Source organism: Hyla sarda, chromosome 5, assembly GCF_029499605.1.
Source record: "Hyla sarda isolate aHylSar1 chromosome 5, aHylSar1.hap1, whole genome shotgun sequence".
In the NCBI taxonomy this organism is placed as follows: domain Eukaryota; kingdom Metazoa; phylum Chordata; class Amphibia; order Anura; family Hylidae; genus Hyla; species Hyla sarda.
Window position 1 is genome coordinate 359,452,560 of NC_079193.1, and position 27,778 is coordinate 359,480,337.

The 27,778-nt window shown below is 46.5% G+C and overlaps 1 protein-coding gene across 2 annotated transcripts; it reads left to right on the plus strand.

The window, feature by feature from the left end:
* Positions 1–27,778, plus strand: SQLE (squalene epoxidase). Of its 2 annotated transcripts, none has more exons than XM_056522739.1 (11): positions 1–95; positions 7,530–7,782; positions 10,504–10,684; positions 10,958–11,054; positions 13,207–13,320; positions 15,475–15,646; positions 19,122–19,217; positions 19,466–19,608; positions 22,259–22,355; positions 24,467–24,554; positions 26,891–27,778. In XM_056522739.1, exons 1-11 carry the CDS (start codon positions 36–38, stop codon positions 27,081–27,083), a joined length of 1,494 nt encoding a protein of 497 aa, XP_056378714.1. In that variant the 5' UTR covers positions 1–35; the 3' UTR covers positions 27,084–27,778. The 2 variants fall into 2 exon arrangements, with proteins under 2 accessions (XP_056378714.1, XP_056378713.1); XM_056522738.1 differs by lacking the exon at positions 1–95 and adding an exon at positions 156–776.

A 27,778-nucleotide genomic window follows, 5' to 3' on the forward strand; every position in this document is an offset into this window, starting at 1 on the left:
ACGTGTACTGGTTGCCGGGCAACCCTCGCCGCCGAATGCTGCTGAAGCTGAGCGCTGGCTCCGCCCCCGAACCTCTTCTCGTCCATCCTATGAGTGTGAGCGTACAGCAGGGGGGTAGTGGCCTGCAGAGCTGGTGATCCGGTGTGAGTGTGAGTGCACACCCCCTGCCTGTAACATTACCCAGCGCATCCAGGTGTCAGCTGTCACACTGCACCGTATCCTCACCTGTGTGCAGCTCAGCGCTTCTGGACTCGAAGAATCCTCCTTGTTACTAGCAACTCATTCTTAATTGGAAATATTTGGATTATTTATTTTGAATTCAGTTATTCTTTTTTTATATTGGTATTTTTTGCAGCTTTATTTTTATATATTTCTCTAGCTTTTAAAAAAATATATATATATTTTTTATTTTTTGCTATTTTTCTCCAATACATTTTTGCATATTTTTCCTTTTTTTTTAATTTTTTTTTTAAATTATTATTATTATTATTTTTACCTTGAATCGTTGGATCTCCAAAACGATGTGGACCTTCCTGGGGGTGGCCACCTTCACCTATGTATATAAGAAGTGTGATGAGCTGCTGAGCCCCCCCAGGCTGGAGGTGCTGCTGGCGCTGCTGGGGGTCTGCATTATAGGCCTGGTGCTGTCTGTGCTGCGATACCTGGGGAGAACCGGGGCACAGAAACAGGGGAGACCGGGGGTCATCCCCAGGATGCTGAACCCGGATGGCGGCCACAAGGATGTGGGGAGAAGTGGCGTGAATGGGCTGAGACAGGTAGGAGCCCGGTCCCCCCCCACCCCCCGGGTACAGGGTGTACTGTGAATGGGCTGAGACAGGTAGGAGCCCCCCGGGTACAGGGTGTACTGTGAATGGGCTGAGACAGGTAGGAGCCCCCCGGGTACAGGGTGTACTGTGAATGGGCTGAGACAGGTAGGAGCCCCCCGGGTACACGGTGTACTGTGAATGGGCTGAGACAGGTAGGAGCCCCCCGGGTACAGGGTGTACTGTGAATGGGCTGAGACAGGTAGGAGCCCCCCGGGTACAGGGTGTACTGTGAATGGGCTGAGACAGGTAGGAGCCCCCCGGGCACAGGGTGTACTGTGAATGGGCTGAGACAGGTAGGAGCCCCCCAGGTACAGGGTGTACTGTGAATGGGCTGAGACAGGTAGGAGCCCCCCGGGTACAGGGTGTACTGTGAATGGGCTGAGACAGGTAGGAGCCCCCCCGGGTACAGGGTGTACTGTGAATGGGCTGAGACAGGTAGGAGCCCCCCGGGTACAGGGTGTACTGTGAATGGGCTGAGACAGGTAGGAGCCCCCCGGGTACAGGGTGTACTGTGAATGGGCTGAGACAGGTAGGAGCCCCCCGGGTACACGGTGTACTGTGAATGGGCTGAGACAGGTAGGAGCCCCCCGGGTACACGGTGTACTGTGAATGGGCTGAGACAGGTAGGAGCCCCCCGGGTACAGGGTGTACTGTGAATGGGCTGAGACAGGTAGGAGCCCCCCGGGTACAGGGTGTACTGTGAATGGGCTGAGACAGGTAGGAGCCCCCCAGGTACAGGGTGTACTGTGAATGGGCTGAGACAGGTAGGAGCCCCCCGGGTACAGGGTGTACTGTGAATGGGCTGAGACAGGTAGGAGCCCCCCGGGTACAGGGTGTACTGTGAATGGGCTGAGACAGGTAGGAGCCCCCCGGGTACACGGTGTACTGTGAATGGGCTGAGACAGGTAGGAGACCCCCGGGTACAGGGTGTACTGTGAATGGGCTGAGACAGGTAGGAGCCCCCCGGGTACAGGGTGTACTGTGAATGGGCTGAGACAGGTAGGAGCCCCCCCCGGGTACAGGGTGTACTGTGAATGGGCTGAGACAGGTAGGAGCCCCCCGGGTACACGGTGTACTGTGAATGGGCTGAGACAGGTAGGAGACCCCCGGGTACAGGGTGTACTGTGAATGGGCTGAGACAGGTAGGAGCCCCCCGGGTACACGGTGTACTGTGAATGGGCTGAGACAGGTAGGAGCCCCCCCGGGTACAGGGTGTACTGTGAATGGGCTGAGACAGGTAGGAGCCCCCCGGGTACACGGTGTACTGTGAATGGGCTGAGACAGGTAGGAGCCCCCCCGGGTACACGGTGTACTGTGAATGGGCTGAGACAGGTAGGAGCCCCTTGGGTACAGGGTGTACTGTGAATGGGCTGAGACAGGTAGGAGCCCCCCGGGTACAGGGTGTACTGTGAATGGGCTGAGACAGGTAGGAGCCCCCCGGGTACAGGGTGTACTGTGAATGGGCTGAGACAGGTAGGAGCCCCTTGGGTACAGGGTGTACTGTGAATGGGCTGAGACAGGTAGGAGCCCCCCGGGTACAGGGTGTACTGTGAATGGGCTGAGACAGGTAGGAGCCCCCCGGGTACAGGGTGTACTGTGAATGGGCTGAGACAGGTAGGAGCCCCCCCGGGTACAGGGTGTACTGTGAATGGGCTGAGACAGGTAGGAGCCCCCCGGGTACAGGGTGTACTGTGAATGGGCTGAGACAGGTAGGAGCCCCCCCGGGTACAGGGTGTACTGTGAATGGGCTTAGACAGGTAGGAGCCCCCCGGGTACAGGGTGTACTGTGAATGGGCTGAGACAGGTAGGAGCCCCCCCGGGTACAGGGTGTACTGTATGGCGGGTGTACTGCTATGTATTGCAGTGTTTCTCAACCAGGGTGCCTCCGGCTGATGCAAAACTACAATTCCCAGCATGCCCTGTAGTTTTACGGCAGCTGCAGGCACCCTGGTTGGGAAACACTATATGAGTATGTGTACAATATATTTATGTTTCCACTCCAGGTCACATATACAAATGTACATATATATATATATATATATATATATATATATATATATATATATACCTATGGCTCTACAGTGGTTGTAGATCTAGTATAGCCAAGGAGCCTCAGGTGGGGGAGTGCTGGTATATATGTATATGGATGTATATAAGTGTATATAGATGTGTGTGACCTGCGTCCTGTCTGTAGTCACCAGAGCTAAAGCCGATCATGTTCTCACAGCGAAGATTATTCTAGAAATCAGAAGTCGCTGGAGATTACTGAGCTGAGAGCTTCACCGCATTGTATATGTGTAACTACAGGCTCATATTATCTATCTCCTATCTATCCATCTATTTATCTATCTATCTATCTCATATCTATCTATCTATCTATCTATCTTTTATGCATTTATCTGTCTTAAAGGGGTTCTCCGGTGCTTAAACATCTTATCCCCTATCCAAAGGATAGGGGATAAGATGCCTGATCGCGGGAGTCCTGCAGCTGGGGACCCCCAGGATCATGCACGTGACACCCCGTTTGTAATCAGTCCCCGGAGCGTGTTCGCTCCGGCACTGATTACCGGCGACTACAGGGCGGGCGGTGTGTGACGTCACGCTCCGCCCCTCAATGCAAGCCTACGGAAGGGGGCGTGATAGCTATAGCTACAGGGTGCCGCGTGCATGATCCCGGGGGTCCCCAGCTGCAGGACTCCAGCGATCAGGCATCTTATCCCCTATCCTTTGGATAGGGGATAAGATGTTTAAGCACCGGAGAACCCCTTTAATATTTCATATGTATTAATCAATATATCTATTATCTATCTCATATTTACCAATTTATCAATCTGTCTATCCATGTCATACCTAGCTTTTTATCTAATATCTATCTCATATCTATCTATCTCATATCTATCTATCTATCTATCTATCTATCTACCGTATATACTCGAGTATAAGCCGAGTTTTTCAGCACGATTTTTCGTGCTGAAAACACCCCCCTCGGCTTATACTCGAGTGAACTCTCCGCCTTCAGTGGTCTTCAACCTGCGGACCTCCAGATGCTTCAAAACTACAACTCCCAGCAAGCCCGGGCAACCATCGGCTTGTAGTTTTGAAACCTCTGGAGGTCCGCAGGTTGAAGACCACTGCGGCCTTCGACATCATCCAGACCCCCCACCCTCTCATCCCCTTTAGTTTTGTACTCGCCTCCGCTCGGCGGGACGTTAGGGTGCGCTGGTCCGGTGCTGCAGGACTGTCCGGTGGGGAGGTCGTCCAGTGGGATAGTCGTTCCGGGCTGTCCATCTTCACCGGGGGGGGGGGGGCCTCTTCTCCACGCTTCGGGCCCGGCCCCTGAATAGTCACGTTTCCTTGACGACGACGCACAGGGACTTTCATTAGCAACGTCCCTCTGCGTAGTCGTCAAGGCAACGCCTCTATTCCGGGCCCGAAGCGTGGAGAAGAGGCCCCCCCGGTGAAGATGGACAGCCCGGAACGACTATCCCTCCGGACGACCTCCCCACCGGACAGTCCTGCAGCACCGGACCAGTGCACACTAACGTCCCGCCGAGCGGAGGTGAGTACAGAACTAAAGGGGGTGAGAGGGTGGGGGGGGGCTGGATGATGTGGAAGGCCGCAGTGGTCTTCAACCTGCGGACCTCCAGATGTTTCAAAACTACAACTCCCAGCATGCCCGGACAGCCGATGGCTGCCCAGGCTTGCTGGGAGTTGTAGTTTTGAAACATCTGGAGGTCCGCAGGTTGAAGACCACTCTATCAGACATTGACAAGCGGTGATGATGATGAAGGGGGGGGGGGGGGGCTGATGACATGTGTTGATGATGACAAGGGGATGATGAAGGGGGGTGTGGGATGATGACAGGGGGATGATGACAAGGGGATGATGAAGGGGGGTGTGGGATGATGACAGGGGGATGATGAAGGGGGGTGTGTGGGATGATGACAGGCGGTGATGATGAAGGGGGGATGATGACAGGGTGATGATGATGAGGGTGTTAATGATGGGGGTCTGGATGATGACATGGGGGGATGATGTATTTCCCACCCTAGGCTTATACTCGAGTCAATAACTTTTCCTGGGATTTGGGGTGAAATTAGGGGCCTCGGCTTATACTCGAGTATATACGGTATCTATCTCATATCTATCTATCTATCTCCTATACATCTATCTCATATCTATCTATCTCATATCTATCTATCTCTAATATTTGACAGTCACAGTTCGGCCTTACAGTCTCCTCCATCTCTCGGACCCCCTCTTGTGTCTTTCATTCACTGTGCGGATCCTCAGGTCCAGGAATCCTTCTTATAATGTATATTCACTTTCTTGATAATAAATGTCACAATATGTCGGGTGACGTCTTCTGCACGCAGACCTGTAGAGGGCGCCTCCCCTCCTGGTTGTCAGCTGCTCCTATGTTGTGTGAACGATGGGGCATAAGGCCATCATGTACCTTTAACCCAATGGTTAAAGGGGTACTCCCCTGGAAAACATTTTTTTTTTAAATCAACTGGTGCCAGAAAGTTAAACAGATTTGTAAATTACTTGTATTAAAAAATCTTTATCCTTCCAGTACTTATCAGCTTCTGTATGCTCCACTGGAAGTTCTTTTATTTTTGAATTTCCTTTCTGTCTGACCACAGTGCTCTCTGCTGACACCTCTGTCCATTTTGGGAGCTGTCCGGAGCAGGAGAGGTTTGCTATGGGGATTTGCTCCTTCTCTGGACAGTTCCTAATATGGACAGAGGTGTCAGCAGAGAGCACTGTGGTCAGACAGAAGGGAAATTCAGAAAGAAAAGAACTTCCTGTGGAGCATACAGCAGCTGATAAGTACGGGAAGGATTAAGATTTTTTTTTAATACAAGTAATCAACAAATCTGTTTAACTTTCTGGCACCAGTTGATTTAAAAAAAAAAAATGTTTTCCAGTGGAGTACCCCTTTAAGTCTAATTCTAGTAAAAATAATTTCCTTGGTAGCTTTGGTGGTTCAAGATGTAACTGGAGCAATGCGGCATGTTTAGGATGGACTCTATGGCTCAGTTAATATTTGTTCTTCTCTTTATAACGATTTCGATTGATTTAATGGCAAGAATAGTTTTGCAAGTGGCAGCAAGTGATTCTCTAACAGTTTGTATGTAAAGCAGTGCTATATTACTAGCTAGGCATCACTGAAGCCAGGGGTTAAAGGGGTTCTCCACCATAAGGTGATTTTAGTACGTACCTGGCAGACAGTAATGGACATGCTTAGGAAGGATCTGCGCTTGTCTTGGGGCTAAATGGCTATGTTGTGAGATTACCATAACACTGTGGCTAGCTTTTTGTGAACTTGTATTTCCTGTTTGACTTTTCTTTTTTTTTTACAACAAATCCCACAATTCCATTTTCTCCCTCCCACACATCAGCCACCCCACCCACTGAAACATAAATGAGCTGCAGACCTGTGGTTTTCAATCAGGGTGCCTACAGCTGTTTCATTAGTTGCAGATTGATCGCTCCACCCATTGAAGCAGACAGGCTCCCTGTCATCAGCTGACTAGTGATGTAATGTCTCATCCGCATTGCAAGCTGGGAAAAATCTGAGACAGCAGTCATTTTGTATGCTGATAAAAATAAATATTGGGGTGAAAGTCACATAAGAATTGTGAGAAAACCATCGCCCACAGATACAGACATTATATTATGAACTACACTAACTTTACAGCCCCTGTAGCATAGTCAAATGAAAAAAATTCCTGGAATACCCCTTTAAAGACTCAGATAGAAAGAATTAATTCCCACTATAAACAATGCTGGCTTGCTACAGGGTTTCCCAGCCAAAAGCAGAATGTTTTAAGCAGCACTGTGGCTAGGGTGGTTGCCTGGCTGTGGTCTAAGGTGAAAATCCCACCAAGTTTGTGAATTTAGATTGTGAGCCCTAATGTGGAACAGGACAAATTTGAGTGATGGCAATCTCTGTACAGCACTGTGGAATATGTTGGTGCTATATATAGAAAGAACCTATTATTATTATTATTATTAGTTTGGGTGAGTTCACAGTATGATTGTGCACTTCTGAGTCAGAGTACAAACACGTATATTTGCGTATTATTGCCCGAATGTAGTCACTGGCTGACTACATTCATGCCACAAGAAGCCAATGGGGCCTGTACCTTTCCATGCATAGATATGTTAGTTTATGTGCCAGGGAAGCCATAATCCTGGTGTGAACCTACCCTTTAACTTGTGGAATCCTTGAAGTGAAATATTTGGTTGTGTTGTAGTTGTATAAAGGGGTTATCCAGGAAAAAAAATGTTTTAATATAGCAACTGTCTCCAGAAAGTTAAACAGATTTGTAAATTACTTCTATTAAAAAATCTTAATCCTTTCAGTACTTATGAGCTTCTGAAGTTAAGGTTGTTCTTTTCTGTCTAAGTGCTCTCTGATGACACCTGTCTCGGGAACCGCCCAGTTTAGAAGCAAATCCCCATAGCAAACCTGTTCTAAACTGGGCGTTTCCCGAGACATGTGTCATCAGAGAGCACTTAGACAGAAAAGAACAACCTTAACTTCAAAAGCTCATAAGTACTGAAAGGATTAAGATTTTTTAATAGAAGTAATTTACAAATCTGTTTAACTTTCTGAAGCCAGTTCATATATAAAAGAAAGTTTTTTCCTGGAATACCCCTTTAACATGTTTTGTGTCTCTTTTTTTTTTACAGAGGAAAACCGAAAACCACTTGGGGTCATCCACTGACAGTAATGGGGCCACTGTTTCTGCTACAAGAACTGGTGATGGCCCTGATGTCCTCATTGTGGGCTCTGGGGTCCTCGGCTCAGCTCTTGCTACAGTGTTATCCAGAGATGGGAGGAGGGTGACCGTCATCGAAAGAGATCTAAAGGAACCAGATCGTATTGTGGGGGAGTTACTGCAACCTGGGGGGTATCAAGCCCTGAAGGATCTCGGACTTGGTGGTAAGTGATGACACCGGGATCAGATATTGGGGAGGTCAGAATTGCAGTGGAAAAGAAAAGATCAGTGCTTCCCAACCAAGGTGCCTCCAGCTGTTGCAAAACTACAACTCCCAGCATGCCCGGACAGCCAACGGCTGTCCGGGCATGCTGGGAGTTGTAGCTTTGCAACAGCTGGGGGCACCTTGGTTGGGAAGCACTGATCTATGATATTCACAGTCCAGGCATGCTGGGAGTTGTAGTTTTGCAACAGCTGGAGGCACCCTGGTTGGGAAGCACTGTCATAGATTTAGTTACAGTTCTTTTAGTTGATGTTGGAAGGAGGAAAAATGGGCAAGTGTAAGGATCAGAGCGACTGTGACAAGGGCCGAATTGTGATATGTAGACCAGAGTTCACCAACCCGATCCTATTCTCTGGTCTATTCCAATGGAGTATCTGAAAAAATCAAAAATTTTGGAGGGCTTTAAAGGGGTACTCCACTGGAAAACATTTATTTATTTATTTAAATCAACTGGTGCCAGAAAGTTAAACAGCTTTGTAAATTACTTCTATTAAAAAATCTTAATCCTTCCAGTACTTATCAGCTGCTGTATGCTCCAGAGGAAGTTCTTTTCTTTTGGAATTTCCTTTCTGTCTGACCACAGTGCTCTCTGCTGACACCTCTGTCCTTGTCAGGAACAAATTCCCGTAGCAAACCTATTTTGCTCCGGACAGTTCCTGAAATGGACAGAGGTGTCAGCAGAGAGCACTGTGGTCAGACAGAAAGGAAATTCAAAACGAAAAGAACTTCCTGTGGAATATACAGAAGCTGATAAGTACTGGAAGGATTAAGATTTTTAAATAGAAGTGAGTTACAAATCTGATTAACTTTCTGGCATCAGTTGATTAAAAAAAAAAAAAGTTTCTCGGTCACTCTTCATTGGGGGACACCTATACTGATGGGTATATGCTCTTGCCTCCTCGTTTTCCAGGGGAGTACCCCTTTAAAGACTGGGTCGGGGGCCACTGGTCTAGATGAATAGCTCAGGCATCGCCCAGAATGGCCGGTCTTGTTGGATGGTCCCGGTATGTAGTTGCTAGTACCTACCAAATGTGCTCCAAGGGATGGCAAATGGTGACAGGGTGTTAGGTGCCTGTAATCTTAATGTACAGTGGTCCCTCAACATACAATGGTAATTCGTTCCAAATTAACCATCGTTACTTGAATCCATCGTATGTTGAGGGATCCGCACAATAATAATATACTAAGTTATACTCACGTATCCCCGCCGATCTGGACCGTCACCGCTGCCCTGGATCTTCGCTGTCATCACGTCCCCGGGGTGTCCTCGCCGCTCCGGACTGTCACCTCTGGCCAGGATCGTCGCTCTCCTTCGCCGTCATCACTTTGCTGCACACGCCGCTCCTATTGGATGACGGGACGGCGTGTGCGGTGACGTGATGACGACGAAGAAGAGCGGCGGCGATGCAGCGGAGCTTGAAGAGGACGGTCCGGAATAGGGCTGGGCGCTATACTGGTTCATACCGAATACCAAAATTTTTGTGCTGCACGATATGAATTTTAACCCATACCGCAATACCGGTTTTGCCCCTTCCCCTCGGGAATGAATGAATCAGCCCAGCGCTGCGCTGTCCCCACATAGGGGAACTAATCATATGTGACCTGCGAACTCTGTTCTGCTCCCCCCCCAATTAGTCACCCGCATGCGCTGCCCTCCTCGTCCTGTTTGTTGCGGCCGCCGGCGCTGACACTCTATACCAGTGGTCTCCAACCTGCGGACCTCCAGCCGTTGGCTGTCCGGGCATGCTGGGAGTTGTAGTTTTGCAACATCTGGAGGTCCGCAGGTTGGAGACCACTGCTTTATATTGTGCGGTATCCCTATGCCCGGGCGGCAAAAAATAAACTAAAAAAAACTATAACTCACCTCCCGTTGGTCCGGTACCGGCCTCACTTGTTTCCTGGGGACGGGAACATCGGACAGCAGTCAGCCTATCACCGGCCGCAGCGATGTTCCTCCTCGGCCAGTGATAGGCTGAGCGCATTGTCATGTAAGGAGCCGGCTTCTTACATGACAGTGGGCTCAGCCTATCACCGGCCGAGGCGGAACATCGCTGTGGCTGGTGTTAGGCTGACAGCTCTCCGACGTTCCCGTCCCCAGCGTAAGGCCGACGTAGGTGCGTTAAAGTTTATTTTGTTTACCTTCTGCAGTCCGGGCATAGGGATACCGCACAGTATAGAGTGCCAGCGCCGGTGGCCACAACAAACAGGACGAGGAGGGCAGCGTTGCTGGTGACATATGAGAGTAGTACCCTGATGGGGATGTGGGCTGATAATTAATATGGGGGGGGGGGGGGTGGAGGGGAGGGAGGAAATACCGTTATATACCGTGGAACCGCAAAAAGTAAAAAAAATACCGTGATACACATATTTGGTCATATCACCCAGCTCTAGTCCGGAACGGCCGGGACAGGTGAGTGATACTCACCGGACCACACAGGGCACATTAAATGGCTAACCGGTGGTAGCTGAAGCAGTCTGCGCTGCCGGATAGCTGTTTATGCGATGGCCCCGACATACAAAAAGCATCGTATGTTGATGCTGCCTGAGAGGCCATTGTATGTTGAAATGATCGTATGCCGGGGCCATCGTAGGTCGGGGGGTCACTTGTATATGCATATCGTTCCCTGGTAGATGCTTTCATGATGATCCGGTCTCTCTTCAGATGCGGTGGAAGGTCTGGATGCCCATGTGGTTCACGGATATGTCGTTCACGATATAGAAAGCAAAGCAGAAGTGGAGATCCCGTACCCTGTGAATGAGGAGAAGCAGCTGCAGTGCGGCAGAGCTTTTCATCATGGTCGCTTTATCATGGGGCTCCGTAAAATGGCCATGGCAGAACCCAAGTACGTGTCTCTGTTTATTCTCTTATGACGGCTTAATGGGGGGGGGAGATCTCTTGACGTGCGCTTCTACCTGGGTCTGGGAGCAATGTGGTCATGTGTACAGTGTTGGGGGATATGAAGACTTTCTATAACATATGGGGATTTAAATAAATATGAAGAACAGTACAGAGGGTGTTAAAGAGGCCGATAACTGTTCAGACCCTGACTCTTTACAATGTGGCTGTCTGGGTATTCTGCCAACTTCATTCAAGACAATTATTGCTTGTTTTACAGCGTGCAGTACATCGAGGGGACCGTTCTGCAGCTGATTGAAGAAAATGACACTGTCCTAGGAGTCCAGTACAGGGACAAAGAAACCGGAGATGTAAAGGTATCTAAATGGCTGTCTGTATCTCTATCTCATATCTATCTCATATCTATCTATCCATCTCATATTTTCTATGTATTTTCTATCTAATTTCTATCTATCTTTCTCATATCTATCTATCTATCTATCTATCTCATATCTGTCTCATATCTATCTATATCTATCTATCTCATATCTATCTATCTATCTATCTAATGCAAATAAAAACGGCACTACCAATATCCAGAGTAAAGAAGAAATTCGGGGTGCCCGCATATCTGGAACCTGGGTCCGCTGGTTCTTTAATCCAGACAAAGCAAATATGATGCAGCACTCCACAGATAGCAAAGAAGGTGGTTTTATTCCATCATGTGCATAGACAACGTTTCACCAGTCTCACACTGGCTTTTTCAAATCTATCTATCTCATAATTTATTTATTTATATAGCGCCTACAGATTCCGCAGCGCTTACAATTATGGGGTACAAACAAAGACAAGTATCAGACATAATATTACACAATAACTATTCATAATCTAATCTATCTATCTATCTCATATCTATCTACTTGAGAAAGCCAGTGAGAGACTGGTGAAACGTTGTCTTTGCACATGCTGGAATAAACACCACCTTATGCATTATTGTGGAGTGCTGCATCATCTTTACTTTTCATATCTATCTATCTATTTATTTCTCCTATCTATCTAATATCTATCTTTCTCCTATCTATCTCCTATCTATCTATCTCATATCTATCTATCTCCATCTATCTATCTGTATCTATCTATCTATCTCATATCTATCTATCTGTATCTATCTATCTCATAATCTAATCTATCTATCTATTTATTTCTCATATCTATCTTTCTCATATCTATCTAATATCTATCTTTCTTCTATCTATCTATCTCATATCTATCTTTCTAACATCTATCTATCTATCTATCTATCTATCTATCTATCTATCTCTTATCGATCTATATATCTTTCTTTCTCCTATCTATCTATCTATCTATCTATCTAGCAACAGAAGAATGCAGCAGCACACTGCCAGCACAAGGATATAGGTGCAACATGAATATGCAGTTAAAACATGGAGAGCTATACAGCTATGGTGTAATAGATGCAAATGTGAAACTATGAAATAGTGAGGCACTTAGCTCGCAAATTTGTCTCCGCCGGCGGTCAAATAGCTTGGACCGTCCCACCGCGATAAGGTAGCCTCCTGGGACGGATCGCGGTGGGACGGTCCAAGCTATTTGACCGCCGGCGGAGACAAATTTGCGAGCTAAGTGCCTCACTATTTCATAGTTTCACATTTGCATCTATTACACCATAGCTGTATAGCTCTCCATGTTTTATCTGCATATTCATGTTGCACCTATATCCTTGTGCTGGCAGTGTGCTGCTGCATTCTTCTGTTGCTGTATATCTAGCCTAGTAGCGTGCACCTGTAGGCCAGGTCCATATAATAGTTTGGTATCAACTAAAGTGCTGGCTGACTTATTCTTTGTCTGTATCTATCTATCTATCCAAACCAGTATTTTCCAAACAGCGTGTCTCCAGCTGTTGCAAAACTACAACTTCCAGCATGCCCGGACAGCCTTTGGCTGTCCGGGCATGCTGGGAGTTGTAGTTTTGCAACAGCTGGAGACACACTGTTTGGAAAATACTGATCTAAACACTATAGGGAAGATTTATCAAAACTTGTGTAGAGGAAGAGTTGTGCAGTTGCCCATAGCAACCAATCAGATCGCTTCTTTCCTTTTTAACAAGGCCTCTGCAAAATGAAAGAAGCGATCTGATTGGTTGCTATGGGCAACTCAGCAACTTTTCCTCTGGACAGGTTCTGATAAATCTCCCCCTATGTCCCAGATTTATTAATCTTTCACAGACAAAAAAACCCATCTGATTTTGGCCCATACCAACCAATCGCAGCTCAGCTGTCATATCTTGATGAGCTCCGGTAAAATGAAAGCTGAGCTGCGATTGGTTGTTATGCGCCAAAATCAGACGTTTTTTTGCCTGTGACAGGTTTATAAATCTCCCCCTATGAGCCTATTCATCCGGAGATGGAACCAGCCACCTCCTTCCCCTTGTGAATGTCGATAGGAAGTTTGTATTCTCTCACAGAGGGTCCAGCATATTGATTATTGATATATAAATATATTTTGCAGGAAATCCTCGCCGCTCTTACAGTCGTTGCTGATGGAGTTTTCTCAAAGTTTAGGAAAGATCTCATTTCTGGACAGGTCACTGTGTCCTCCCATTTCGTGGGTTGTATTTTAAAGGTAAGTACTTCAGATGTCAACAGGGAACACATAGGGGGAGATTTATCAGAACCTGTTGCTGAGTTGCCCATAGCAACCAATCAGATCACTACTTTCATTTTCAAAAAAAGGCCTCTGAAAAGTGAAAGAAGCGATCTGATTGGTTGCTATGGGCAACTCAGCAACAGGTTCTGATAAATCTTCCCCCGATAATGTTAGTTGAGCTGTTTCAGAGATTTGGGGGCCCTCCGACCAGAGGGGTTTTCAGACCCATCACTAATCGCAGCTTCTTATAATAAGAATTGCTGTACGTCTCATAAGACATCCTGGGGGAAATTTAACAACTGGCACGCAACTACGAAATTGCGCGCACAGTGGGGGAGATTGATCAAAACCTGTCCAGAGGTAAAGTTGCCCATAGCAACCAATCAGATTGCTTCTTTCATTTTTCATAAGCCCTTTTAAAAAAATTAAAGAAGCGATCTGATTGGTCAACTTTTCCTCTACACAGGTTTTGATAAATTTCGCCCGGTGTGCTTTCTTTCTGCTCATTGACTGGTGCCAAAAGTATCATCAAATTTTGCGCTATTTTTATGCTGTCATAACATTTTTGCATAAAATGGCCCTCATTTACTATTGCAAACCCAACATGTTTTGTCGGGTTGTGCGCCAGATTCTGTCGCATTGCGCCAGAAACTGTGTCTGCATCTGATTTTGCTCCAGAATTGAAAAAACCCCGACTAACTCTCCATTTTGCTAAGAAAACCCGAAAAAAGGGGCGTGGCCCACAGTGAAATTTCCTCAATTTCCGCACAAATTCTGTTAGCAAAGCTTGCTTAACGGAATTGTGGAATCCCGCCGAAATTCATGTTCCGATGACTTCAATAGGATTTTGGTGCGGAATTCCGCAAAATCTAAGACTGGTCTTACCATATTTTTCGCCGTATAAGACGCACTTTTTCTTCCCCAAAACTGGGGGGAAAAAGTCGGTGCGTCTTATACGGCGAATACACCCCTATCGCGGCGGTCCCTGCGGCCATCAACGGCCGGGACCCGCGGCTAATACAGGAAATCACCGATCACGGTGATGCCCTGTATTAACCCTTCAGACGCGGCGATCAAAGCTGACCGCCACGTCTGAAGGGAAAGTAACACTAACCCGGCTGTTCAGTCGGGCTGTTCGGGACCGCCGCGATTTCACCGTGGCGGTCCCGAACAGCCCGACTGAATAGCCGGGTTAGTGCTTACAGGACACCGGGAGGGACCTTACCTGCCTCCCCGGTGTCTTCTCCGTTCAGGGATCCCCTGTATGGCCGGCGCTCTCCTTCCTCGTCATCACGTTGTTGCGTACGTGCGTCAGCGTGCGTAACGACGTGATGGCGGCGACGGAGAGCGAGGATACCCGGCCGGCAGCAGAGACGTTCCGGAGCGACAGGGACACGGCGACAGTGATGGAGCGACATCCAGGGCAGCGGTGACGGTCCGGAGCGGCGGGGACATGTGAGTATTACCTCCTATGCAGTGGTCTTCAATCTACAGACCTCCAGATGTTGCAAAACTACAACTCCCAGCATGCCCGGACAGCCCGCAGGTTGAAGACCACTATTGGGTTCAAAATCTTTCTTTTTTTAGATTTTGCACCTATAAATTGGGTGCGTCTTATACGCCGGTGCGTCCTATAGGGCGAAAAATACGGTATATCTTTGCGGAAAATGGAATTTCCTCGCCGGAATGCCTTCCGCGAAAATTCTGCTGTCAGAATGTGACAGCAGAATCCCATTGAAATCAACGGGCAGTACATTTCGGCGTAATTCTTCCGCAGAATTCTGTACGGAAATTCCACGGCCTTAGGTAAATTTCAGCTCGTTCCGCTAATACTTGCCCCGTGTAATAGGGGCCCTAAGTGTGTTTGCACTAGGTGGTAGCATTATTTACGGATGTTTTCAATGGCAATTTTATTTAGGACAGTGTTTTCCAAACAGTAAGTGCAAAACTACAACTCCCAGCATGCCCGGACAACCAAAGGCTGTCCGGGCATGCTGGGAGTTGTAGTTTTGCAACAGCTGGAGACACACTGTTTGGAAAACACTGATGTAGGATGATAGTAGGGGATAGGGGGCGCTCTCTTTGCTAGGTTCAAAAACACTATTTTACTGTTTTAATTTTCGATTCTAGGACTCTCCGCAGTTTAAGGCCAATCACGCCGAGCTTGTTCTGGCCAATCCCAGCCCTGTCCTGATCTATCAGATATCGTCCAATGAGACTCGGGTCCTTGTTGATATCAGGGGAGAAATGCCCAAGAACCTTAAAGAATATATGCTGGAGAAGATCCTGTCGCAGCTTCCTGGTGAGGACCACATTCCTAAATTATCATGTCCTAGATATACAGTAGCCACCCTGCGAGCCCTAAAACGGGCGGAAAACGGAAATATATGGATTATATTGAAGTATATCACTGCTATATTTATTAGACATAGAAATGTAAGGTTCTTAAAGGATTAGAAAAATGCTTTTTTATTTTTTTTGCAAAAACAGCACCACTCTTGTCCACAGGTCATGTGAAGTACTGCAGCTCAGTCCCATTAAAGGGGTATTCCAGGAAAAAAACTTTTTTATTTATTTATATATTATTTTTTTTTATATCAACTGGCTCCAGAAAGTTAAACAGATTTGTAAATAACTTCTATAAAAAAAAAATCTTAATCCTTTCAATAATTATCAGCTGCTGAAGTTGAGTTGTTCTTTTCTGTCTGGCAACAGTGCTCTCTGCTGACATCTCTGCTTGTCGCGGGAACTGCACAGAGTAGAAGAGGTTTGCTATGTGGGATTTGCTTCTAAACTGAGCGGTTCCCGAGACACGTGTCATCAGAGAGCACTTAGACAGAAAAGAACAACTCAACTTCAGCAGCTCATAAGTACTGAAAGGATTAAGATTTTTTAATAGAAGTAATTTACAAATCTGTTTAACTTTCTGGAGCCAGTTGAGATATATATATATAAGTTTTTTTCCTGGATAACCCCTTTAACTTTAATGGAGCTGAGCTGCAATACCAGACACAATCTGTGGACAGAAGCGGTGCTGTTTTTGCAAGAAAGAAGCAGCATTTTTCTAATCCTGGACAACCCCTTTATTTTTTTAAAATCAACTGGTGCCAGAAAGATAAACAGATTTGTAAATTACTTCTATTTAAAAAATCTTAATCCTTACAGTACTTATCAGCTGCTGTATGCTGCACAGGAAGTTGTATTTCTTTCTGGAGTTCTTTTCTGTCTGACCACAGTGCTCTCTGCTGACACCTCTGACTGTATCAGGTACCGTCCAGAGCAGGATAGGTTTGCTATGGGGATTTGCATGTACTATGCTCAGTTCCTGACATGGACAGAGGTGTCAGCAGAGAGCACTGTGGTCAGACTGAAAAGAACTCCGAAAAGAACTTTCTCTGTAGCATGCAGCAGCTGATAAGTACTGGAAGGATTAAGATTTTTAAATAGAAGTAATTTACAAATCTGTTTAACTTTCTGCCACCAATTGATTTAAAAAAAAAAAAAATGTTTTCCAGTGGAGTACCCCTTTAAACTACGTGAACCTGTCTGTCCCCACAGGGCAATCTCATTAGTCAGGATCTTATACAAAACCCCACACTTGCACATTTACCTCAGTATTGTCCGGATATGGCGACTATGTTTGTTTCTTACCGTATATACTCGAGTATAAGCCGACCCGAATATAAGCCGAGGCCCCTAATTTCACCCCAAAAACCCAGGAAAAGTTATTGACTCGACTATAAGCCTAGGGTGGGAAATACATCATCCCCCCCCCCCCCTCTGTCATCATCCAGACCCCCTTCATCATCACCGCCTGTCAATCCCTTCATCAGTGGTCTTCAACCTGCGGACCTCCAGATGTTGCAAAACTACAACTCCCAGCATGCCCGGACAGCCATCGGCTGTCCGGGCATGCTGGGAGTTGTAGTTTTGAAACCTCTGGAGGTCCGCAGGTTGAAGACCACTGCGGCCTTTGTCATCATCCAGACCCCCGTCATCATCACCGCCTGTCAATCCCTTCATCAGCGGTCTTCAACCTGCGGACCTCCAGATGTTACAAAACTACAACTCCCAGCATGCCCGGACAGCTGTCAGACAGACATGCTGGGAGTTGTAGTTTTGCAACATCTGGAGGTCCGCAGGTTGAAGACCACTGAGAAGGGATTGACAGGCGGAGAGTTCACTGCATAAGCCGAGGGGGGGGGGGGGGTGTTTTTAGCACAAAAAAATCGTGCTGAAAAACTCTGCTTATACTCGAGTATATACGGTAGATTCTTAGATTTTTAATAACCCGACACTTAATGTCACCTGCTGTTTACCCTCCGACAAAGAATGTACAGAAGAGGCTTCTGAGTTCAGTGCAAATTCACCTACCAAAAGAACAAGGACGTGGCACTAGGAATTATTAACCTGTCACCGGGTTTAACCCCATATATCTGGTGGTGACACTTTATATAAGTTAAATTTAAGTTTTCTCACTATGTCTAGATAGAAAATCAGCTTTAAAGGGGTACTCCGGTGGAAAACTATTTGTTTTTTTTTTAAATCAACTGGTGCCAGAAAGTTAAACAGATTTGTAAATTACTTCTATTTAACCTGTTAAGGACGCAGGGCGTACAGGTAAGCCCTTGTGTCCCGGTCCTTAAAGGACAAGTATCATGTAGAAAAACTTGTCCCTTAGGGGATAAGTTTTAGATTGCGGGGGGTCAGAGTGCTGTGCCCCCCTCCCCCATGATCTCCTGTTTAGAGCCCCGGCTCTTCTATACAGCAGCGCGTCACAATCCCTGCCCGAAGCGGGGGACTGCCACGCCCCCTCTATATAGTTCTGTGAGGGCCGTTCGGCAATCTTCGGTTCTCTCATAGAACAATATGGAGCTGATCATGATATACAGCTTGCCATTGTTTGGCTGAAAATTGACTCCCCAAATCCTTTTCCCATTGTACTTGAAAATGAAGACTAGGTGTACTCATGATAAATCGCAATTGTGTATAAGCTTCTGAGATGCCACCTTACCTGGGTGCGGTGCCGATTATGTAGATGCCATATTTAAGATAAGAAAGCAGGTTATTTAATTGGATATATTTATTGAATTCATTTGATGATATAAAAGGGAATTAAAGAGTCACTAAAGGGAATTAATATGTCACCCTGAGATATGTCTGTCAATGAGGCAATAGCTTAAAAAAAATTAAATATATATATATATATATATATATATATATATATTATCTATCTCTCTCCATATATATATATTTATATTATTACATATATATATATTTATATTTTATAATATATATATTTATATTATACATGTGTGTGTATATATATATATATATATTTATATATATTATACATATGTATGTATGTGTATATATTATATATTAGTAAGAAATAATTGCAGCACAGCTCTGTTCCAATGCAAGATGGGTGCCAGCGTCCAAACTTGATCAGGGTCCCTTGTAGATAAAAAATTCCAATGGCGCAGCACTCCAGTAAACGTTTCAGCTCCTATGGAGCCATTATCAAGCCTTGATAATGGCTCCATAGGAGCTGAAACGTTGCGCTGTATTGAGATATGTGTGAATAAATGCACTTTTCTTTACTGGAGTGCTGCGCCATTGGAATTTTTTATATTTATATATAATATATATATATATATATATATATATATATATATATAAAAATTCTGTAATACCCCATTATCCTATTGCAGAAATTGGTGGATATCACTGTGTAGCTCGAGACGCTTGTATAACCTGATGTTACTGTATTACAGAACATTTACAAGATCCTTTCCACTATGCTGTTGAAAATGACCGCCTGAGGACGATGCCGGCCAGCTTCCTCCCACCTTCACCAGTCAACAAGAAAGGTAAGAGTACAACACAAAGTATACTAGGAGTCAGTGTTACTCAGTGTTTCCCAACCAGTGTGCCTCCAGCTGTTGCAAAACTACAACTCCCAGCATGCCCGGACAGCCGAAGGCTGTCCGGGCATGCTGGGAGTTGTAGTTTTGCGACAGCTGGAGGCACCCTGGTTGGGAAACATTGCTTTACTCGCTGCATACATGTATAGTGAAGAATAGATGAAACCATCATTTCTCATGCTTGCTGGTTGCAGGAGTGCTGCTCCTGGGAGATGCGTACAACATGAGGCATCCGCTGACCGGCGGGGGAATGAGCGTCGTCCTGAATGATGTGAAGATTTGGAGGAGTCTCCTTCAGGATCTGCCAGATCTGAACGAACACTCAAAAGTACTAAAGGTGAGACCCAACTATTCTCAATGTAGACTCATTAATCCCCTGCAAAGGATGGTGGGATTTTTTTTTTTTTTTTTTTTAATCAATCCCAGCATCCTTTTGTGAGACTAGGAAGATAACTGGCCAATAGATATCCTGATTATAGCAGGGGTAAGGGGTCACCATAAAACATTTCGGGAGATTAATCAAAACCTGTGCAAAGGGAAAGTGAAGCAGTTTCCCATAGCAACCAATCAGATCGCTTCTTTCATTTTCATTTTTAGAAAGGTCTCTAAAAGATAAAAGAAGCGATCTGATTGGTTGCTATGGGCAACTGCTTCACTTTTTCTCTACACAGGTTTTTATAAATCTCCGCAATAGAGACACAAGTAAGTTAATGGGGTACTCCAGTGGAAAACAGAAAGTTATACAGATTTGTAAATTACTTCTATTTAAAAATCTTAATCCTTCCAGTACTTATCAGCTGCTGTATGCTCCAGAGGAAATTGTGTAGTTATTTTCCAGTCTGACCACAGTGCTCTCTGCTGACACTAGAGATGAGCGAACTTACAGTAAATTCGATTCGTCACAAACTTCTCGGCTCGGCAGTTAATGACTTATCCTGCGTAAATTAGTTCAGCTTTCAGGTGCTCCGGTGGGCTGGAAAAGGTGGATACATTCCTAGGAAAGAGTCTCCTAGGACTGTATCTACCTTTTCCAGCCCACCGGAGCACCTGAAAGCTGAACTAATTTACGCAGGATAAGTCATCAACTGCCGAGCCGAGAAGTTCGCGACAAATCGAATTTACTGTAAGTTCGCTCATCTCTAATTGACATCTCTGTCTGTGTCAGGAACTGTCCGGAGTAGGAGCAAATCCCCATAGCAAACCTCTCCTGCTCTGGACAGTTCCTGACATGGACAGAGGTGTCAGCAGAGAGCACTGTGGTCAGACTGAAAAGAACTACACAACTTCCTCTGGATCATACAGCAGCTGATATGTACTGGAAGAATTACGATTTTTAAATAGAAGTCATTTACAAATCTGTATAACTCTCTGGTACCAGTTGATTTAAAAAAAATAATAATAATAATAATTGGAGTACTCCTTTTAACATTTACAAAGAATCGTAGGGATGCTATTTGGGCTCCCAGAAGCCCTGAGGCTTTGATGAAACCAAGAAATGTACAATGACAAAAGCTTGTGTATGTAAGATGCTGAGTTACTGATGCAATAAGGCAGATCATTGTTGGTGACACGCTTTTTAGACATGCATAGTTTGGTGACACATTCCTCGCTGTATCGCCGGTTGCACATATCACATTATGCGTCCTACGTTGTAGGAGGGGCCAACAGTAAGATGGCTACACCGTGCCAAAATAGTAGATTACATATGTCATATCTTAAAGAGTACCTGTCAACAAAAAATGTTTTTATATGTTGTTGATTATGTTACAAACAACTTTCTAGAAGAATGTCATAAAAAAAAAAAAGTATATTTATATCTTTAATTTCACTTTTAAAAACTGACCACTAGGGGGTTTTCCTACATGTCCCTGCCTGGCATGAGTCCGAACTCTCATAGCGCAGCCGGGACACTGACAAGCACAGCGCAGCTCCCTGCCTGTCAATGCTGTGCTAAAGAGAGAGGAGGAGACTCGGCAGCTGCCGTGTGCTGAGCCTCTATGCACGCTCCCTAGAGGGATCGTAGCAAAGCGAAAGAAGAAGGGCGGATGTGGGCCCAGGAAGGCTTCAGATGACATTGTGCCTGCCGGGCCACACCCCCTTCTGCCCTCACACACGGACAGCAGCATGAGCAGCCATACAGGGACAGGTTAAGGTGTTTAAAATGTGTTTTAGGGAAAAAAAACGCAGGGTTAGTTTCAGTAAGAGTCAGGGACAGATGGGGGGGGGGGGGGGTAGGGAATTAGGGGCAGTTTAGTTCATTATAGGTACTCTTTAAGTATCGGTATCAGCATTACCCCCCCCCCTGTGTCATTTAATCAACCCTCTTACTCACCCCCTGTGCCTATTTATCACTCCGTGTAATTTCATCACCCCCTGTGTGATTTTGTTACCCCCTTCATCACTCCGTGTAACTTTATCACCTTCATCACCCCCTGTACCATTTCATCACCCACCTTCATCACCCCCTGTACCATATCATCACCCCTCTTCATCACCCCCTGTACCATTTCATCACCCCTCTTCATTACGCTCTGTGCCATTTCACCCCAATCCCATTTCATCCCCCTCTTCCTTCCCCCATGCCATTTCATCACCCCTGGTGCCATTTCATCCCCCTTCATTACTCCCTGTGCCACTCCCCTCCCCCTCTTTGTTACCCCCTATGCCATTTCATCTAATTTAAAAATCCCACCCCTGGCCTGTGTCTCTCGGTCCGGCTCTGAGAGGCCCAGATGCAGGATCAGCGGCTCCTGCTGGCATCTAACAAGTGATGTCCTCTTTTTCCGCTCCTTGGGCTCGACGATCAGAAGCGTCACTCATCAGAAGTCCCGGCAGCCACCGCTGCTCACTGGCCATGGCCTTTAAGAACAGTGACCGACATAGGTTAAATCAGTCCAGGCAAAAAGTCCAGTCCAGGAGTTTTAAAACCTGATGACAAATTGACCATCATCTTGTTGCTTGTAGTGACGTCTTCTAATGCTTTTCAGGCCAAGCAGCAGTTCTACTGGTCAAGGAAGAAGTCGCACTCTTTCGTAGTGAATGTTCTGGCCCAGGCGCTCTACGAGCTCTTTGCTGCTACTGATGGTAAGTGGAACCGTAGAGGCACAGGACAAAGAATGATAGCAATAGGAAAAGACACTGGAATCAGGAGACTGAATGAAACCATATTGGATTATCTGGTCAACCTGCAAACCATTGCCATTTATTTATTTTTTGCAGTACTGAGGCTTTACAAAGTACATAAGGGGGAGATTTATCAAAACCTGCCCAGAGGAAAAGTTGCCCATAACAACCAATCAGATCGCTTCTTTCATTTTTAACAAGGGCCCTGCAAAATGAAAGGAGCAATCGGATTGGTTGCTATGGGCAACTGGGCATCTTTTCATAGGGTTTACTATAACCCCACCGGTCCACACGGTGTCTATCTACCCAGTAAAACGGCCTTAACCCGCTGCTCTTATATTATATTATCTGATGTTTATTTAGATGCTATTAGCTTAAAGGGGTTCTCCGCCCCTAGCCATCTTATCCCCTATCCAAAGGATAGGGGATAAGATGTCAGATCGCCGCAGTCCCGCTGCTGGGGACCCCCGGGATCGCCGCTGCGGTCATTACTGCACAGAGCGAGTTCGCTCTGCACGTAATGTAGGGCAATACAGGGGATGGAGCAGTGTGACGTCACGGCTCCGCCCCTCGTGACGTCACAGTCCGCCCCCTCAATACGAGTCTATGGGAGGGGGTGTGGCGGTAGTCACGCCCCTGCCATAGACTTGCATTAAGGGGGCAGGCCGTGACGTCACCAGGGGGGCGGAGCCATGACGTCACGCTGCTCCGTCCCCTGTATCGCCCGTCATTACGCACAGAGCGAACTCACTCTGTGCAGTAATGATGGCGCAGTGTCGCAGCGGGGATCCCGGGGGTCCCCAGCAGCGGGACCGCGGCGATCTGACATCTTATCCCCTATCCTTTGGATAGGGGATAAGATGTCTAGGGGCGGAGTACCCCTTTAAGGGTACATTCACACGAACATTCTCCTGCGCATATTTGATGCGCAGGATTTGAAGCTGCAGATTTCAGATTTGGCTTGTTTTGTAGCTCCAGATTTAGCTTCTTATCTCACAGGTTCCATGGCCTGTGGCATGCTGTAGCTCAGCGTTTTCCGACCAGTGTGCCCCCAGCTGTTGCAAAACTACAAATCACAGCATGCCCGGACAGCCTATGGCTGTCCGGGCATGCTAGGAGTTGTAGTTTTGCAACAGCTGGAGGCACACGCACACTGGTTGGGTAACATTTATACTCTACTGCTTAGCAACTCCATAGGAGCATTGCTTCTAGGGGGAATACAGTGCTTCTTGCAGGCAGCGCTCACAGAGACATGGAGGGTTCACTGCGCCCACCATATGCCGGAATCCTTACAATTCCACAGTAATGATGCCACATTTCATTAGTTTCTGGCTGCTTAATTCCAAGGACTGATAGTAACTAGAAAGTGACAACAGAAGTACAGTTTTTCCCAACCAGGGTGCTTCCAGCTGTTGCAAAACTACAACTCCCAGCATGCCCGGACAGCCGTTGGCTGTCCGGGCCTGCTGGGAGTTTTAGTTTTGCAACAGCTGGAGACACCCTGGTTGGAAAAACACATTTTAAAGGGGTACTCTGGTGGAAAACGTTTTTGTTTTAAATCAACTGGTGCCATAAAGTTAAGCAGATTTGTAAATTACTTCTATTAAAAAATCTTAATCCTTCCTGTACTTATTAGCTTCTGAATACTACAGAGGAAATTATTTTCTTTTTGGAACACAGAGCTCTCTGCTGATATCATGACCACAGTGCTCTCTGCTGACATCTCTGTCCATTTTAAGAACTGTCCAGAGTAGGAGAAAATCCCCAGAGCAAACATATATGCTGCTCTGGACAGTTCCTAAAATGGACAGAGATGTCAGCAGAGAGCACTGTGGTCATGATGTCAGCAGAGAGCACTGTGTTCCAAAAAGTAAAGAATTTCCTCTGTAGTATTCAGCAACTAATAAGTACTGGAAGGATTAAGATATTTTAATAGAAGTAATTTACAAATCTGTTTACCTATCTGGCACCAGTTGAATAATAAAAAAAAAATAATAATAATAAGTTTTCCACTGGAGTACCCCTTTAAGTAGCGTACAGTTTCCACTAATATGTATACCTTTTGTTCTCAGATTCCTTGTACCAGCTGAGGAGAGCCTGCTTCCATTACTTCAAGCTTGGAGGAGAATGTGTCGCTGGCCCCATAGGACTATTATCTGTGTAAGTCGTCACATTCTGTCCATGATACACTATCAATAAGGGAGCGTCATAAGTCGGCCTTCTTGTGGTTCCCCAGCTGTGACAAAAAAAACATAATTCCCAGCATGCTTTTATCACATCGGTAGGGTTGTAGTTCCAAAACATTACTGTAATTTAGTAATTTGCCACTGTATGTAAAGGAGTAGTGTAGCGGTTGTTTTTATGATCCCATTGTGCCTGGGCTGCAATGCAAAAAGTACAAAAACAAACATAACTCCTTCCATTGCTCCCCTGTTGCACCCATATAGCTCTTCGGTCCTCTGTTCCTGGTCTTCTTCCTGCATTCGGCCACAGCGATGTTCAGCCATGGCCGGTGATAGGCTAAACGCATCGTCACATAAGGAGCCGGGGCCCCGCCTTCTCCCTGCTGCCCGGGCCTGTTACATGACACTGCGCTCAGCCTATCACCGGCTGAGGCGGAACATCTCTGCGGCTGGAAGCAGGAAGAAGACCAGGAACAGAGGACCGAAGAGCTATAATGGCGCAACGGGGGGAGGGGCCGACGGCATGTTAAAGTTTGTTTTTTTACTATTTGCAGCCCGTGCACAATGGGATCATAAAAACAATCGCTACACTACTCCTTTAATATCAAGGACGCAGTACTTTACTTGTGCAACATGTGGTCCTGGGCTGTAAAGTCATGTCACTATAAATGTGCAGTGAGCTTTTAAGGGCCCATTCAGATGGTGAAATAAACCGCTGAAATTCTGCCATGTGCACAGTGCAGCAGAATCCCATTGAAAAGAATGTGAGGCTGCTGCATCAGAATTTAAGTGGAATTTTTTCCTGTGTTCTGCTCTGAAATTCTGCATTGTGAATGAGCCCTAAAGCTCCTGCCATGTAGCAGAAATATCTAAGAAGACAGGAGTAAATAGCCACTGTTGGTTTCCTCTACTGTTACACAATGTTCATCAATAAGTGCTACCGTATATACTCGAGTATAAGCTGAGTTTTTCAGCATGATTTTTTGTGCTGAAAACGCACCCCTCGGCTTATACTCAAGTGAACCAAAAAAAAATAATACCGGTGGGGGTGCTTTGGGTTTTGGTGGGCCGGGCTGTCCATCTTCTCTGCAGGAACCATCTGCTTTCCGGTGGGGAGGGTGAGCCGGTCCGGGCCATCCTTCTTCACCGGGAGGCCCTCTTCTCTATTCCAGGCCGGCCCCGCACTAGTGACGCTGCATTGACGCCGCTGTGCTGGGACGTCCGTGCGCAGGGACGCACCTGACGTCACGGACATCTGATCCGCACGTGCGCATAAGACGTCCGTGACGTCAGGGGCGTCCCTGCGCACAGACGTCCCAGCACGGCTCGGGTCGGCTTATACTAGAGTATATACGGTACAAAGTCAAAAGATGCTGCAACACTGTCGCTGCCTATTTTGGCCCAGACGATCATGTGATCACCAAATGCCTCCCCCCCACCTGGCATTGTGGCAGAGATACTGGGTCCAAAGAGACCTGGATCAGCTCTGCTAGTGACTCATCTGATCACAGGGAGCCTGCCTTGTATCTGCTTTCCTCCCTATCTACAGTCTGTGTAAGCTTCCCTTCATGTATGCTGTCCCAACTATCCACTCTATAAGCTGTTGTGCATGACTTCTTTCCCCTTCCTGTTATCTATAATATAGAAAGCATAGAGTGCTGCTGTGCACTTCATATGCTTTTTTTCTGTGATTGCAGCAGGTCTCAGGAGTGAGACTCAGAGCGATGTCATTATTTTTCCCATATCTGAACAACTTCTCAAAAGTTTATTCAAATGAAACATTCAGGAAAATTAAACCAGTAAAAAGCTGTGCCTGGCTTTAAAGGGGTTAATAGAGAAGTTAAAGGGGTACTCTGGCCCTAGACATCTTATCCCCCTATCCAAAGGATAGGGGATAAGCTGTCTGATCGCGAGGGGGCCCGCCTCTGGGGACCTCCGTGTTCTCGGTTGCCGCACCCCAGACTTCGCTCCGTGCTGGATGACTGGCGATGCGGAGGCTCGTAATGTCACGGTCACGCCCTGCTCGTGACGTCACGGCCATGCCCCCTCAATGCAAGTCTATGGGAGGGGGCGTGCATTGAGGGGGCATGGCCGTGACGTCATGAGCCTCCAGTGCTGCACTCGACGCTCTAAACGAATGCTGGGTGCGGAAGGGAGATCACAGGGGGTCCCAGCACCGGGGCCCCCCCCGCGATCAGACATCTTATAAGATCTCTAGGGGCAGAGTACCCCTTTAAACTACCAGGCATATACCAGAGCAGTGCATCCATGTATATTATGTTTATAATTGACATCCACTGTCTCCTCCTGCAGATTGTCCCCGAGACCCACGCTGCTTATTGGACATTTCTTCGCCGTCGCCTTATACGCCATCTACTTCTGCTTCAAGTCCGAACCCTGGTTGACCAAGCCCCGCGCCCTTGTCCGAAGCGCCGCCGTCTTTTACAGAGCGTGTTCCGTCATCTTCCCTCTCATATACTCGGAGATGAAGTATCTAGTCTACTGAATCCAGACACTGAACAGTTAAACCTTGCCACAGAGGCTACAAAATAGGCTAAGAGATACGTCATGGAGCCACGGCCGACTCGGGCTCCACCTGGTCACTGCTGGTTCACAATGATCCTAATCTATACAGGAAGAATGAATGCCCAGTACGGCACGACGGGCACGGGATCAGACCCGTTCTACGACTGCGCTAAAGATAGTGTTTTACTATCTGAATCCTTCGAGAACCATTAATGCCTTTATGTGCATTACTATAAATAAGAAACCTTCTCCGAGCGAGGAACGGACGCTTCTGGAATGAACCAATGATAAGACACGTCACCGGATATAGCATTCTCGTACATTCATAGATGGTTCATTCTCCGTCATGCAGCACTTATTGGTTTCAGTATTTATTTAATCCAAGACTATAGACAGAATACATGAGCTGGTGCAGTACCCTTTGGGTTCACTATGAGCACTTGGCAAACTGAGCGGGTATCATATACGCCCACCCTCTGCGTGCATTATTTATTAGACTGGTTCGCCTGTACGTGCCGCCATACGTGGTCTGTCTTATGTAGCCACTGCTCTAACGTCCTGGGGCCAGACGCCTCCAACCTGCCTGTAAAATTAATCGTAATATATTGTTAAAAGGGTACTCCACTGGCCAGCGTTCAGAACAGCTGTGCATGCGTTTTGCGAGGGGGTCAGCCA

What these genes read in the sequence shown, in the direction of transcription:
- SQLE (XM_056522738.1), top strand. Translation starts at nt 522, where the DNA reads ATGTGGACCTTCCTGGGGGTGGCCACCTTCACCTATGTATATAAGAAG. An exon ending in ATGGCCATGGCAGAACCCAA is followed by an intron (nt 10,685 to 10,957) that starts GTACGTGTCTCT and finishes CTTGTTTTACAG; the next exon opens with CGTGCAGTACATCGAGGGGA. An exon ending in GATCCTGTCGCAGCTTCCTG is followed by an intron (nt 15,647 to 19,121) that starts GTGAGGACCACA and finishes ACTGTATTACAG; the next exon opens with AACATTTACAAGATCCTTTC.